A 12,259-nucleotide genomic window follows, 5' to 3' on the forward strand; every position below is an offset into this window, starting at 1 on the left:
TTTTGTGGGATGGTTTCAACACCCGATATGCATCATGTATGAATGTGGACCATTGAGTGTGCGATATTGTCGCTTCTTTGTCCCTTGGTTTCCCTTTTACCAAACTAAGAAAACAAACCAATTTATCTTTTATCCATCTCCCTGTTCTTTTTCTTCTTCATATACAACAACTATTATTTGTGTCAAATCATTTATACCATTTGTTCCCTAAAATTTGGTCTCATTCTCAAGGTGGTACGCCATCTCTTGTCATTTATATAGGAATTTATGGCAACCGCAAGAAGAGAAGCTAGCGCATCGGTGAAAGGGAAGAACGGCACTTCCCCTTCGAATTCGAAGCCTTCTCCAAGAAAACCTTTCTCTTCCTCTACACCTTCCAGTTCCACTGAAAAACAATTACCAAACTATCTCAAGCCCACGAAAAGTTCACGCACTGATACTGCTCCCAAGACTTCAAAGAAACCTGCCATCGAAGACCCCTCCCAAAGCCCCAATGTTATCAGAAGAAGATCCTTTGATAGACCTGCTCGAGCTCAGGAGGAACTTATGTCTCCCGTTCGTCCTAGAACGGCAGCAGCAGCGACATCCACGTCTCGTTCTTTAACTTCAAAACCTGTTGCGGCACCCTTGGAGAGTGTTGCCAAAAAGCCAAATGCTACGACGAAATCACAAACATCAATGGCATCTTCGTCTAGGAGCTCGCATAAGCCCCCCACTACTACTACTAGCACTAAGACTAGGAGGGGACGATCGACTCCTCCTTCGGCTTCAAGGAAACCTCCTAGCACTCCTGATAGAAAGGAAGCCCAGTCTGTTGAAACCAGACATGAAAATAAAGAAAATTTGGATCATCAAGTTGAGCCTGAGACAGATAAGGTGGTGAAAGATGATCGGGGTGAAGTGGATGATACAGAAACACCAAAAGCTGATCAGGGTGAAACGGACGGTACCAAAACACCAAAAGCTTATCAGGGTGAAGCAGATGATACCAAAACCCCAAAATCTTATCAGGGTGAAGCGGATGATGTCAGAACATCAAAGGCTGATCAAGGTGAAGCGGATGATATCATAGCACCAAAAGTTGATCAGGGTGATGCAGATGATGCCAGAACACCAAACGCTTATCAAGGTGAAGCGAATGATGTCATAGCACCAAACGTTGATCAAGGTGAAGCAGATGATGCCATAAGACCAAACGCTTATCAAGGTGAAGCGGCTGGTGCCATAGCACCAGACGTTGATCAGGATGAAGCAGATGATTCCAGAACACCAAACGCTTATCAAGGTGAAGCGGATGATGTCATAGCACCAAACGTTGATCAGGGTGAAGCAGATGATGCCAGAACACGAAACACTTATCAAGGTGAAACGGAAGATGTCATAACACCAAAAGCTGATCAGGATGAAGCGGTTGATACCAATTTTCCAAAAGCTGAAGAGAGTGGAACAACTGAAGCTAAGGCCACAGCGGAAGACGAAGATTTTACTCAAGTCACAAGTGTTGTTGATAAAGGAGGACAAGATACTGCTGATATTTCTAGTGCAGTTTCGGAACAACAAAACGAACTTGATATTTCTAGTCCAGTTTCGGAACAACAAAACGAACCTGATATTTCTATTGCAGTTTTGGAACGACAAAAGGAACCTGAGCCTGTGCCTGACTCTGACCCTGAGTTTGAGCATGAACCTGAGCCTCATACTGAAAAGTTGGAAGATAAGGTAGAGGACGTAAAATCTGATCATATTCCTCAACATGATGATGGAGATAAGGAGAATCAAATCCAAGAGGAAATCATTGTTGGTGATGATCCCCAGCAGGAAAAGACTCATTGTAAGGATAGGGAGGCGACAACCGAACATGGAGGAGAGCATGATGCAACCGAAGAGGTGGGTGCTACTAAAGAAATTGAAGAAGAAAAAGAACAACCTGAAAGCAGGAGGGAGGATGATAATGAAGGAAGTCTGCGGCAGAAGCTTGAATCCAGTAAAGAAGAAACGGTACAAGAATTAGATACAGTGCAAAAAACAGAGCCTGAGGCAGAAACAGAGGCGGTGGTAAAGGCAGAGGCAAAGACAATGGTAAAGGCAGAGCCAAAGACAGAGGTAAAGGCAGAGACAAAGACAGTAGTAAAAGCAGAGACAAAGACAGAGGTAAAGGCAAAGCCAAAGACAACAAACCTCGTCGTCAAGAGCCATGTACAAGGAAAGAAGGTATCTACAACACCGTACAATAATATGATCGAGGAAACAGCCACTAAGCTAGTACAACAGAGGAGGAACAAAGTTCTCGCACTGGCTGGGGCATTTCAGAATGTCATAGATAAGAAACTTCTAACGTCAAATCAACATGATTTTTGTCCAAAATCTGTAGTGATATATGATCAAATCATTTCCCGAGATTCATTCAATTGTGATCAACCCTTCGCATACCATAGCTTATAGTTTTTTCATCATCATCATCCCATGGAGAAATGATGTTTATTTTCTTTAAAATTTTCTTCCAACTTTCCGCTGATTCTTGTATGCAACTCAATGCCACAAGGGTTTGAAAGAATTTAATGTAATAGATTATCCGAAGGGTTAGGCTTAATTACTCAATGTGTTAAATGGTAATAACACCCCGAAACTTGCTAAGTCTTATCCACAGTGGGCAACAAATCAGCAATTAATAAACACAAAACACTCTTATTTACATGCATTCTGGCGATCTCAGCTACTGATATTTGTTGGGAAAACAAGTGGAAGATGAGAAAGGCATCAAAACATAGTTAAACTTCTATGAACTGAGTGTTTTTGTTTCAACACCTCTGGTACAGGTGTTACGAGGTTATATAATTGTTCAACAGTAAAAACACCAACTGCCCTAGACCCATGCGTGGTGCCGTTCAAGTTGCTATGTTTTACAACAATAACCATTTTATACTTCTTTTCCAAAACTAAATCGACTACATGACCAATAGTTGTTGTCGTTGTAACACAAGGAGGTGGACTTCTCATCATTGTTGAAAGTGGGGCATTCATCTGCACAGGATCAACAGAAGTTTCAGATGAATTATAGCCAATTATAAATTTCATACAGTTCATCAGTAATCGCCCTGACACAAGTACTATACATAAATATGGATCATATATTCTCACATCATGCAGAACAATGCAACAAGATGGATGATTGAACAAAATCAAGAAAGTCGCGAAATGGAGTTATAAATCAATCATATTTTTATAAGCTAGCAACAAGGGTGTTAGTACCTCACAACAATCCTCACGGTGTAACAGCCCAATGCAGCTTCCCCAGTCATCTATAATAGGCACAAGTGGCTCTCTATATAAGCGCATTACTACCCTATTCAACTCCAAAGTGCCATGTAGAGGTCTAGCTGTTTCAAATGGCATCATGATGCTCTCAATGGGATCACCTGGCAACACCTGGATATTCGAAATCTTGTTATTTCAACCAAAAAGTTTACAGTTTATCAGGACTTGGCACATTGAAACTGCTAGTTGCAGTCACCATCCACAATTAGCTCCACCAAGCCAATGGACTGGAAAAGACCATGTACCTGGGGAAGTAAGTAAGGACTGAGCATAGAATTGGTAAATCCCAGAAGAGCCTCTAGACGCAAAGCAACCTGCATAGCAAAAGTAGATTGAAGGAGGTTAACATGTTTAACTAAACAGCATACTAACATCTTTCAAGTGTGTGTGTGTGTTGGGGGGGGGATCATTTCAAGGTAAAGGATCTTTTTTTCCAAAAAGAATTTCAAATATTTGAGAGATTTTGACAGATATCAAACTAAATTAGGTGCAATCCAGATTATTCCCATCAAATTAAATAAACAGGAGAATGGGGAATACCAGAATTCTTGGATCAATAGAAATTAGGGTATTTCAGCACATTTTCAACAAAGGTAACATATTGTCATCCATTTCAAATATCTTATATATTCAATAGGTCAGATAAGACTAAGCTGCTGTATCTCTTGTTTTCCTTAGTGTATAAGAATCAATTCCATACCATGCCTCCACGACTGGTCCATGATATACACTTCCATCTGTTAATAATTTTTGTAAGATTCTCCAAAGCTGCATCAATCTGATAGAAAAGGGAAAAATATTAGAACTCAAAATTTCCAAGCACGAGAATTCCCTTTATATGGGACAACCTAGAGGTGGAGAAACAAAACCAATGAAATTCATGCAGTGAAGTTGGAAGTAGAGACATAGTCTTCCTGCATCAGTTCATGCGGTACAAGCAGATGAGACAATTACTCCTAATAAATTTGTGAGCTATGCATCAGAAATTGCAATGCCAACTACCATGTGTAAATGGACCGAGTACCTGTCCATTATTTAAAGCAGACTCCATAAGAAGATGATCAGCTTCTTGTTGAACAGCCAGGGAGATGGTTCCAGCGGAATCTGGCCACAAGCGCTCATGTAGTTTTTTAACCATATTGTAATCCCCTCGACCGGCAAAAGTACGCATCATGGAGAGATAAAGGTGAGGCTTTGGCCTCAAGCCCTCATTTGCACCAGCCCGCTTTAATATTTCTCCAAATATGCAAAGTGCACCTAAGTTTTTTTGTTTGTAAGTAAAAATCCACGAGTTATTATTCAGATAAACATCATCTACAAAATAACTTAGTTTGAGCTTCATCATACTGATGCAGAAGCTTTAGTCAAACAATAAATGTTGGTGCATATATTATGTACATGGTGCTGAGTGTGACCTTAAAAAAAGTTCTAATCAAAACATCAGCATACATATATTTAAATTTACCTTGGAGTTACATCCAATTCGGATAAACTTAATACATGTACCATGTAAATGTAATCAGCATGATGAACTGATATAGGATGTAAAATTTTAGGTTGGATCCCATTCACAATAAGATACAATCATGACCCATTGCACATTCTGAAACAAAATCAAGAACATACCCTTGATTGAACCACAATTTAGCATGGCATCAACCATTGAGGTAAATGCAGTACGATCAATGAATAAATCGTGACGAGATTTCATCTCCATCACAATCTTCTGAACTGAATGAAGATCCTTAGCATGCCCAAAACCCTACACATATATAGTAAAAGGTTAAATTCTTTCATAAATTTCTTGGTTATAAAAGAGCAATATATGTATTTCAAGTGCATTCACAAGAAAAAGATGAAGATTTTAGAAATACAACAGGGTTTACCAAATATGATGTAAAGTATTAACTGCTTTCCATCCATATCATAGCGAATGTTGCAATATAAAAGGTTCTCACATTTAACAAAACCTTTTAACATTTAAAAGTTTGAAAGGTGAAGTGCTCATTTATTTAATTGTTTAAACCTAAATAAACACAAGACAAGCTCACCTTCAATAGTGTGGTGTAAGTAACAACATCCGGGTAAAGATCTGAATGGCATAACTGCTGTGCTTTGTCCTGAAAAAAAATCAAGTATAAAAATTTAGGTCAACCAGGAAATTCCCCTGATTATTCTTATTACTTGCATGTGGGAGGCTCTAAACTAGACTTTTAAATAAGAGGTCAAGCTCCCCTCCATTACTATTCAATTCAAGTTTAATCAGTCGCAATAATTATGACTTAAACAATTCATGGATAGATCCTACACATATGAATGACATTAACTAGTGCATTGAAAAGTAATGGACAAGAAAATAATGGACCAAATTCAACCCTCAAATAAGTGTTTGACCTTCATTTCCTGAAAAAATCGTATTGCAGCATCTAAACTTTCTGCCTTGACACATGCAAAGATGAGAGTATTGTATGTCAGTCTATCAGGCTTCAGCCCAAGAAGTAGTATTTCTTCATGCAGGTTTATTGCAGCCTGTGGACACCCTGTGCTTATGTATCCCTGGGAGTTTAGAGGAGAGGAAAAGACAAAACGTAGATTACTCTTCAGTGATATATATTTTAACCAACTAGCAAAGCACCATAAGAACTTTGGGGGAAAACTTAATCTCTTAAATTAGTCTCTTTGCAGATCTATAGGCCAGATAGAAACCTTCATTAGCAAATTGTAAGTCAATATTGAAGGACTTCCTCCTTCACGAAGACGAAAACCATAGCGGGCAAGAAGACCATTAGCACGGCGAAGGTCTCCTGCACTAAAGTAGATTATGTATAACATTATCAGTAATGCCAAAGTTATTGCTTACAAGGATATATACTTAAAACAGGAAAAAAAATGCAGCATGCTAAAGTATTCATTCAACAAATAATACTCTAACTATAAACATCCACCATTCATATGAGTGTTAAGGCTGAAATAATCAAGCCCGTTCACTACTAATGCAAGTACTAACAAGATGAACAGCATAAGCAATTCTGTTGTGAACACAAAATGATTTCAGAAATCATACTTGAACATAAAGACGATCTCACTCCGGTAGTCCAGCGCTTTTATCATTGACAAACAAATAGACAGAATTATGATAATAAAGTAATGTTATTGTAATGCTGCCCAAAAGCATTCATTTCAAATTCAACCCCTGATTTCTATAGCTTCTAAGAAAAGGTTTCAGTGGACTTGTCACCCTGACCTGCTTCAATTAAGGCATCCAACAAACCGTAGATAAGCTGTGTTGACAACTTTGGCTTCCCTGCAGCTGTGCCTTTTTCCACAGACTCAAGTAATTGAAACGCGTCATCAAACCTTCGAGCCCGACCCAACCCCTGTACAAAAGATAAAACAATAAAGATTCAACATCTAGTGTATTAACGACTAGCAAAATTTCAAGAGACAAAATAAATAAAATGAGTCGACGTGCATCGGAAGTGTTTCGCTCATTAATTTATTTTTCTTAAAGTACCTTCAACAGTGTAGCATACGTAACCGTATCAACGCCACAACTGTGGGGTTGAGTCATTTGGATAAAAATGTTGAGAGCCACATCAACATCTCCACAATGAACGCAAGCCTCCATCACCGCGTTCATGACGATGGTGTTCAGTTTTCCGTATTCTCTCTTCGCGTTCTCGATTTCCTCCAATATCTGTAATCCACCCAAGTTAACAACAATAAATTCCAATATACAGTACTTAAAACACACACGCACACACCGCTGACCTGATCAAGCTGCTTGCGGCGAGTGAGTTGGACGATGCGAGAGGTGAGACGTTTGAGATTGGGAGGCTTAGTGGGAGAGAAAGTCCTTGGGAAACGACGTCGAGCTGGAGCAGAAGAAGAAAAAGATGATGAAGACGACAAAATATTGTGATGGGGAAAGGGTTTAGAATTAGATGGCAAAAGCATGAACGCGTGGAGTTGAGGCATTGTTTGGCGGAGGGGAGAGCGCGGCAATCCATCAGCCAGTGGTAGCCATGCAAGTTGCAAATGATTCGCAAACAAGACGAGAAGACTAAAAGAGTAGAGATCTATCTACAAGTAGAAGAAGTATGATTTTATCACAATCGAAATCTAAACGATCCAATTTGCAAACGGATAATGTGGGTGCCTAACTGCCGGGGTTCCAAACAACTTGATTGGTAGTAATTTAGTGGTAGACATCTTCTTGGGCCTACTCTGCCACACTTCTAATGCCCAGTTTTTGGCCCACGTTCCCCAATAAGCTTATTTTCAAAAGTCCGACAACTAAAAATATAAACATGGGTTATTATTTTGTGTTCAGTTTTAGTAAATATTTTTGTTTTTATTTTGGAAAAAAATAAAAAATGCGTTTGATAAATATAAATTTATTTTCGTTATTGGAAGTATGAAAACATATATATAGATCTTTTACTTATAATATAAAGATAAATTGTTTATTTAACCATTTATTTATTCTCATATTTTTATTTTTATCATTTACTTATTTTTTTATTAAATTAAATATTTTTTAGTTACCAAGATAAGTTATACAAAATAAGTGCCTAATTGAAAAGATAATAACCCAAGTCAATTTCTCAACTAATGGTGCGGTCATCGTTTTTAGGGTTATTATATTTTATATACATATAGACACACATCAATGTTTTGGGGGGATCCCTCGCCCCTATAGGGTTGTAGAAAAAATTATTTTCTTATATAAGATATCCACCATATTATTTTTTGAATTAAAGTTTTTTATTGTTTTGAAGACGGCGTGTATTCGTGGGGTCTTTTTCATTTGTCTAAAGACGACATACAGTTGTGGGTTCTTCATTTTCTTGAAAACATCATGGAGTCGTGAGGTTTTCATATTTAGTTTGAAGACACGTGAAACACCTGATATCTTTAGATTTGTACTGTTCAATTCATCCTAGATAGAAAAATAATCATAGAATAGATTATATTAGGAATTAAAAAACCGCACTTACATTATCTTAGCCATTTTCCCGATGTTTGATAGGATCGATCATTCAAAATTGTATAGATATGTATAGGCAATGGATTTGGCAAGTACTACTGATTTTTATATTATTTTATTTCATAACATTTTTTATAAACAGAAGGTGTATAAGCTATTCATGAATTTGATATTTTAATCCTAACTTTATATAATATAAATATTTTATCATTATAACACAACTTAATTCATACATATTCGTTGATCTTAGACGATAATTACATTAAGTCAATAAAGGTGATCATAACACTATTTTAAAAAGGTGATCTAACCTAATTCTCATCCGAACAGTTGAAAAATATGTGCACTAAAATAAAGTAGTATGGAAATTTATTTTAATAAATAATAATAATAATCTAACGACCCTATCTGTCGCCCCCTCCTCCAGTTGTTTTCCTTTCTTTTCTTCCCCTCATATGGTCTCATACTGCCCTTTTCTTTCGTTCCACTGATCACTACTTCACTCTTTCGCGTCAATATTATAAATTGCTATATCAGCACTTTTATTATTAATTATAATTTTCATCAAATAAATATATATTATATATATATTAATTAATTTTATGAATTTAAAATTTAGTTCGATATACAAAAATTTAAAGATTAAATATTTTTTTTGTTCAAAGGACTCAGAAACTATTATGTTTCGTACTACTAATCATTTTCCAACATCAAAAGTGACTTATAAGCTCTTTAATTTTAACTTTTATTTAGTGTATATGATACAATTTCATTTTATTTTGTTACGATGTAAATAATATCCTGTTTCTAGAATTTATAAATTAGTTAAAAAATGGTTTATTTATTAGGAAACGTTTGATAACTTAATTAATTACAGCAATATGCATGGTAATAAACATAATCGTATATAATTTTTGAGGACTAGTAATTAATTTTTTGAATAATTTGGGTTGATTACAAGGTAGTGCCTTTTAGAAGAAAAAAAAAAGCAACCTATTGACAACGTTCACATACCCTACAAACTCATTTGCTCGAATTTAATAATTTTAGAAAAATTAATCATATCTTTTATCACTGAAATCACCTGTCCAATTCGATAATTAATAATTAAAAATCAACAAAATTATCCCAAATATCATGAATGATCTACCAGCTCAAGAATAATATCACTCATTTCTCCCGAAGATGTTAAGATTAAACGAAAAATACATGGCGCACTGTTGATTTATCTTTTCACTGTTTTGCATATTTTGGGTAGTTAAAGAGAAAATTACAAAATTAGGCAAACTCAATGGATTCCAGCTAAAGACAAGAAAAGTGACTTAATTTCAATAAGCATAATAATCAAAGTTGGGTTTAATATGATGAAACAGCTTCGTCCGACTCGTTAGATTAGACATTATCTTTGTTGGTCCATATTAAGATAAGACTGTTAATCACGCCATTTACGATAAGCGGCTATGCATTCAGCCTTCAGGGCATCAATTTCGTCTCACTTAAAGCTAACACTCCTGTTGTTAATTACACATTGGTTCTTTTGATCTAAACAACGCCCATTTGTAATGTAATGCTTTCATTTCATGCTTTTCAATTTTTCGTTCCTTTTCCGTTTGAAGACAAGTAGCTGTAGCATCGCAGTGCAGGCTAATTCTCAAACGAAAGCAGTCCCAGCAGCAGCTCAAGGTGGTGACACGTATTGTCATACATATTCATAGATTAAAGATATGAGTATTATTTAATTATATAAACATAACATATATAATACATAAACGATTTAATTTCAATTCTAACAATTATTTTATCTTAAGCTTGTTTTATTAATCAATCAGTCTCACTCTTCACCTACTACTAAACTTATTGTGCAAAGTTTTCTTAAAAAAGATTTGTTTCTTCGTGAAACAAATTAATTTTAGAATAATAACGAAATAAATCCTTAAAATAGTCATCTCAGGAAGAACATATATAATTATATTAAACCATTAAATTTTGTGAAAGCTGCGGTTACCAGAAAGCAGGTGCTCGTCTCCTAGTTCAAGTTATGTTATTCGTGTGAAATTTTCAAGTTCGGAATGGAAATCATTTTCTTTTGTTTACTCCCATATAGTCATTTGGTTTCTGATTTGTTTGAATTTCGGTGCGTCACTTGATCTAACGCTTCTCCTAATATTCGGGCTTCAAGAAGCTAACTACCCAACAAACACAAACCAACCAAAACAAATCAAGTTCTCTCCTTTATTTTCTCTTCTTCACAAAAATGGTAAGAAAGGAAGCCATTAAAATAGTCGAACTCCAAACCCTTTTACTGTTTTGCAAAGTTCGTTCTGTAAAATTGGGTTCTCGCAGTCGACACTTCCCCTCTAATCAAGCCTCCTTTAAGTAAAATTAGGGTTCTATATATATGTGTGAATAGAAGTCTGAACCGTGCTCTAATGACATTCCTCGACTTCTGTTCTGCTTAGTTCTAGTCTACGCCAAGAGTTTCAAAGATTTATGGCTGTTTCCAAGTCTTTCTCGGGCAAGCAACAAGACAACAATGAACAAGAATATCAGAAGAAATCGGAGCCGTTGATTCCAGGGCTACCCGACGAGATCGCAGAGCTTTGCCTTCTTCATCTTCCATATCCATACCAATCGTTGGCACGTTCAGTGTGTTCCTCCTGGAACAGGATCATAACAGACCCTGCCTTCCTTCTCTGTAAGAGATCATTATCGCTGTCTCTGCCTTATCTGTTCATTTTCGCTTTCCATAAATCGACGGCCAGGATACAATGGCAAGCGCTGGACCCACGATCAGGCCGTTGGTTTATATTACCTTCCATGCCTTGTTCCAAGGCTGTGTGCCCACCTGGGTTTGCTTGTACTTCGATTCCACGTCAAGGTCAGCTCTACGTTTTAGGCGGTATGTGCTCAGACACACAAACTTCCATCAATACAACGATGGTATACACTACATCCACAAATCAATGGTCCATAGCGTCTCCCATGGTGACCACGCGATCGTTCTTCGCTGCTGGGAATGTTAATGGTAAGATAATTGCCGTCGGTGGAAGTGGGGCCGAGTATAATGATTCTAACACCTCCGTGGAATGCTATGATCCACAGACGGACACGTGGGAACAAGTTTCTAAAATGCGCGTGGGATTGGCCAGGTACGATTCAGCTGAGGTTGGGGGAAAGATGTACGTGACAGAAGGGTGGACGTGGCCTTTCTTGTTTTCACCAAGAGGAGGGGTGTACGACCCGGAGAGTGACACGTGGCATGAAATGAAGGACGGGATGAAAGAAGGTTGGACTGGGGTGAGCGTGGTTGTGGGTGACAGGCTATTTGTCATTTCGGAATACGGTGACTGCCCGATGAAGGTATACGTTCCTGATCGTGACACGTGGCAGTACGTAGGTGGTGATAAATTCCCACGTGAGACAATACAGAGGCCGTTTGCTCTGAGTGCAGTGGAAGGGAAAATCTACGTGGTGTCGAGTGGGCTAAACGTGGCAATAGGGAGCGCATTTGAGGGACTAAACGGGGAGTTCATAGCGAACTGGGAAGTCATGCCTGCCCCAAAGGCTTTCCGCGACCTTTCTCCTTCGAGTTGCCAAGCTCTTTATGCCTAAAAACTTCCCTTGTTACGGGTAAATTACTCGTAGTTCATATAGGAATACAAGAACTGGTTTATGATATCTTACAGATCAGTATGTTTAAGATTTTTATGTTGTTTTTATTTTGAGATTTAATGAATTATTATTATCTCACAGAGAAGAAGGTTCGTTCGCATAAAAACAATTGTTTGAGTCGAATATTTGACATATACTATGATCGAATTTTGTGCAAGTATTTAAGAGAAGGAAGGTGTGGTTTTGGAATGCCGAGAATAAAAAATCAATAGACATGCAAAATTTAAACATCTTCGATTGAATTAGATCTTCTGGGAATATTCAGCTGTTCTCTATTCAAGT

At 37.3% G+C, this 12,259-nt stretch overlaps 3 protein-coding genes across 3 annotated transcripts; 2 read left to right on the forward strand and 1 right to left on the reverse strand.

The window, feature by feature from the left end:
• Positions 1-1,146: 1,146 nt before the first annotated feature.
• Positions 1,147-2,442, forward strand: LOC120157192 (protein gar2-like; the record flags this gene model as incomplete). The annotated part of the gene is made up of 1 exon (XM_039168421.1): positions 1,147-2,442. A coding segment is annotated over one exon (1,296 nt), but the record flags the coding sequence as incomplete, so codon positions are not given.
• A 304-nt stretch (positions 2,443-2,746) lies between these two features.
• Positions 2,747-7,293, reverse strand: LOC120157137 (pentatricopeptide repeat-containing protein At5g10690). Its single transcript, XM_039168383.1, has 12 exons — positions 7,087-7,293; positions 6,830-7,012; positions 6,560-6,692; positions 6,022-6,119; positions 5,710-5,871; positions 5,367-5,435; positions 4,942-5,077; positions 4,340-4,572; positions 4,016-4,093; positions 3,561-3,629; positions 3,250-3,426; positions 2,747-3,021 (listed from the first exon to the last, which is right to left on the reverse strand). The coding sequence occupies exons 1-12, from the start codon at positions 7,291-7,293 to the stop codon at positions 2,758-2,760; spliced, it is 1,809 nt and encodes a 602-aa protein (XP_039024314.1). The 3' UTR covers positions 2,747-2,757.
• A 3,031-nt stretch (positions 7,294-10,324) lies between these two features.
• LOC120157138 (F-box protein AFR-like) lies at positions 10,325-11,947 on the forward strand. Its single transcript, XM_039168384.1, has 2 exons — positions 10,325-10,638; positions 10,719-11,947. The coding sequence occupies exon 2, from the start codon at positions 10,796-10,798 to the stop codon at positions 11,915-11,917; it is 1,122 nt and encodes a 373-aa protein (XP_039024315.1). The 5' UTR covers positions 10,325-10,638; positions 10,719-10,795; the 3' UTR covers positions 11,918-11,947.
• The last annotated feature ends 312 nt before the right edge of the window (positions 11,948-12,259 follow it).

Source organism: Hibiscus syriacus, unplaced genomic scaffold (genome assembly GCF_006381635.1).
Source record: "Hibiscus syriacus cultivar Baekdansim isolate YM2019G1 unplaced genomic scaffold, ASM638163v2 tig00111238_pilon, whole genome shotgun sequence".
Taxonomy (NCBI): domain Eukaryota; kingdom Viridiplantae; phylum Streptophyta; class Magnoliopsida; order Malvales; family Malvaceae; genus Hibiscus; species Hibiscus syriacus.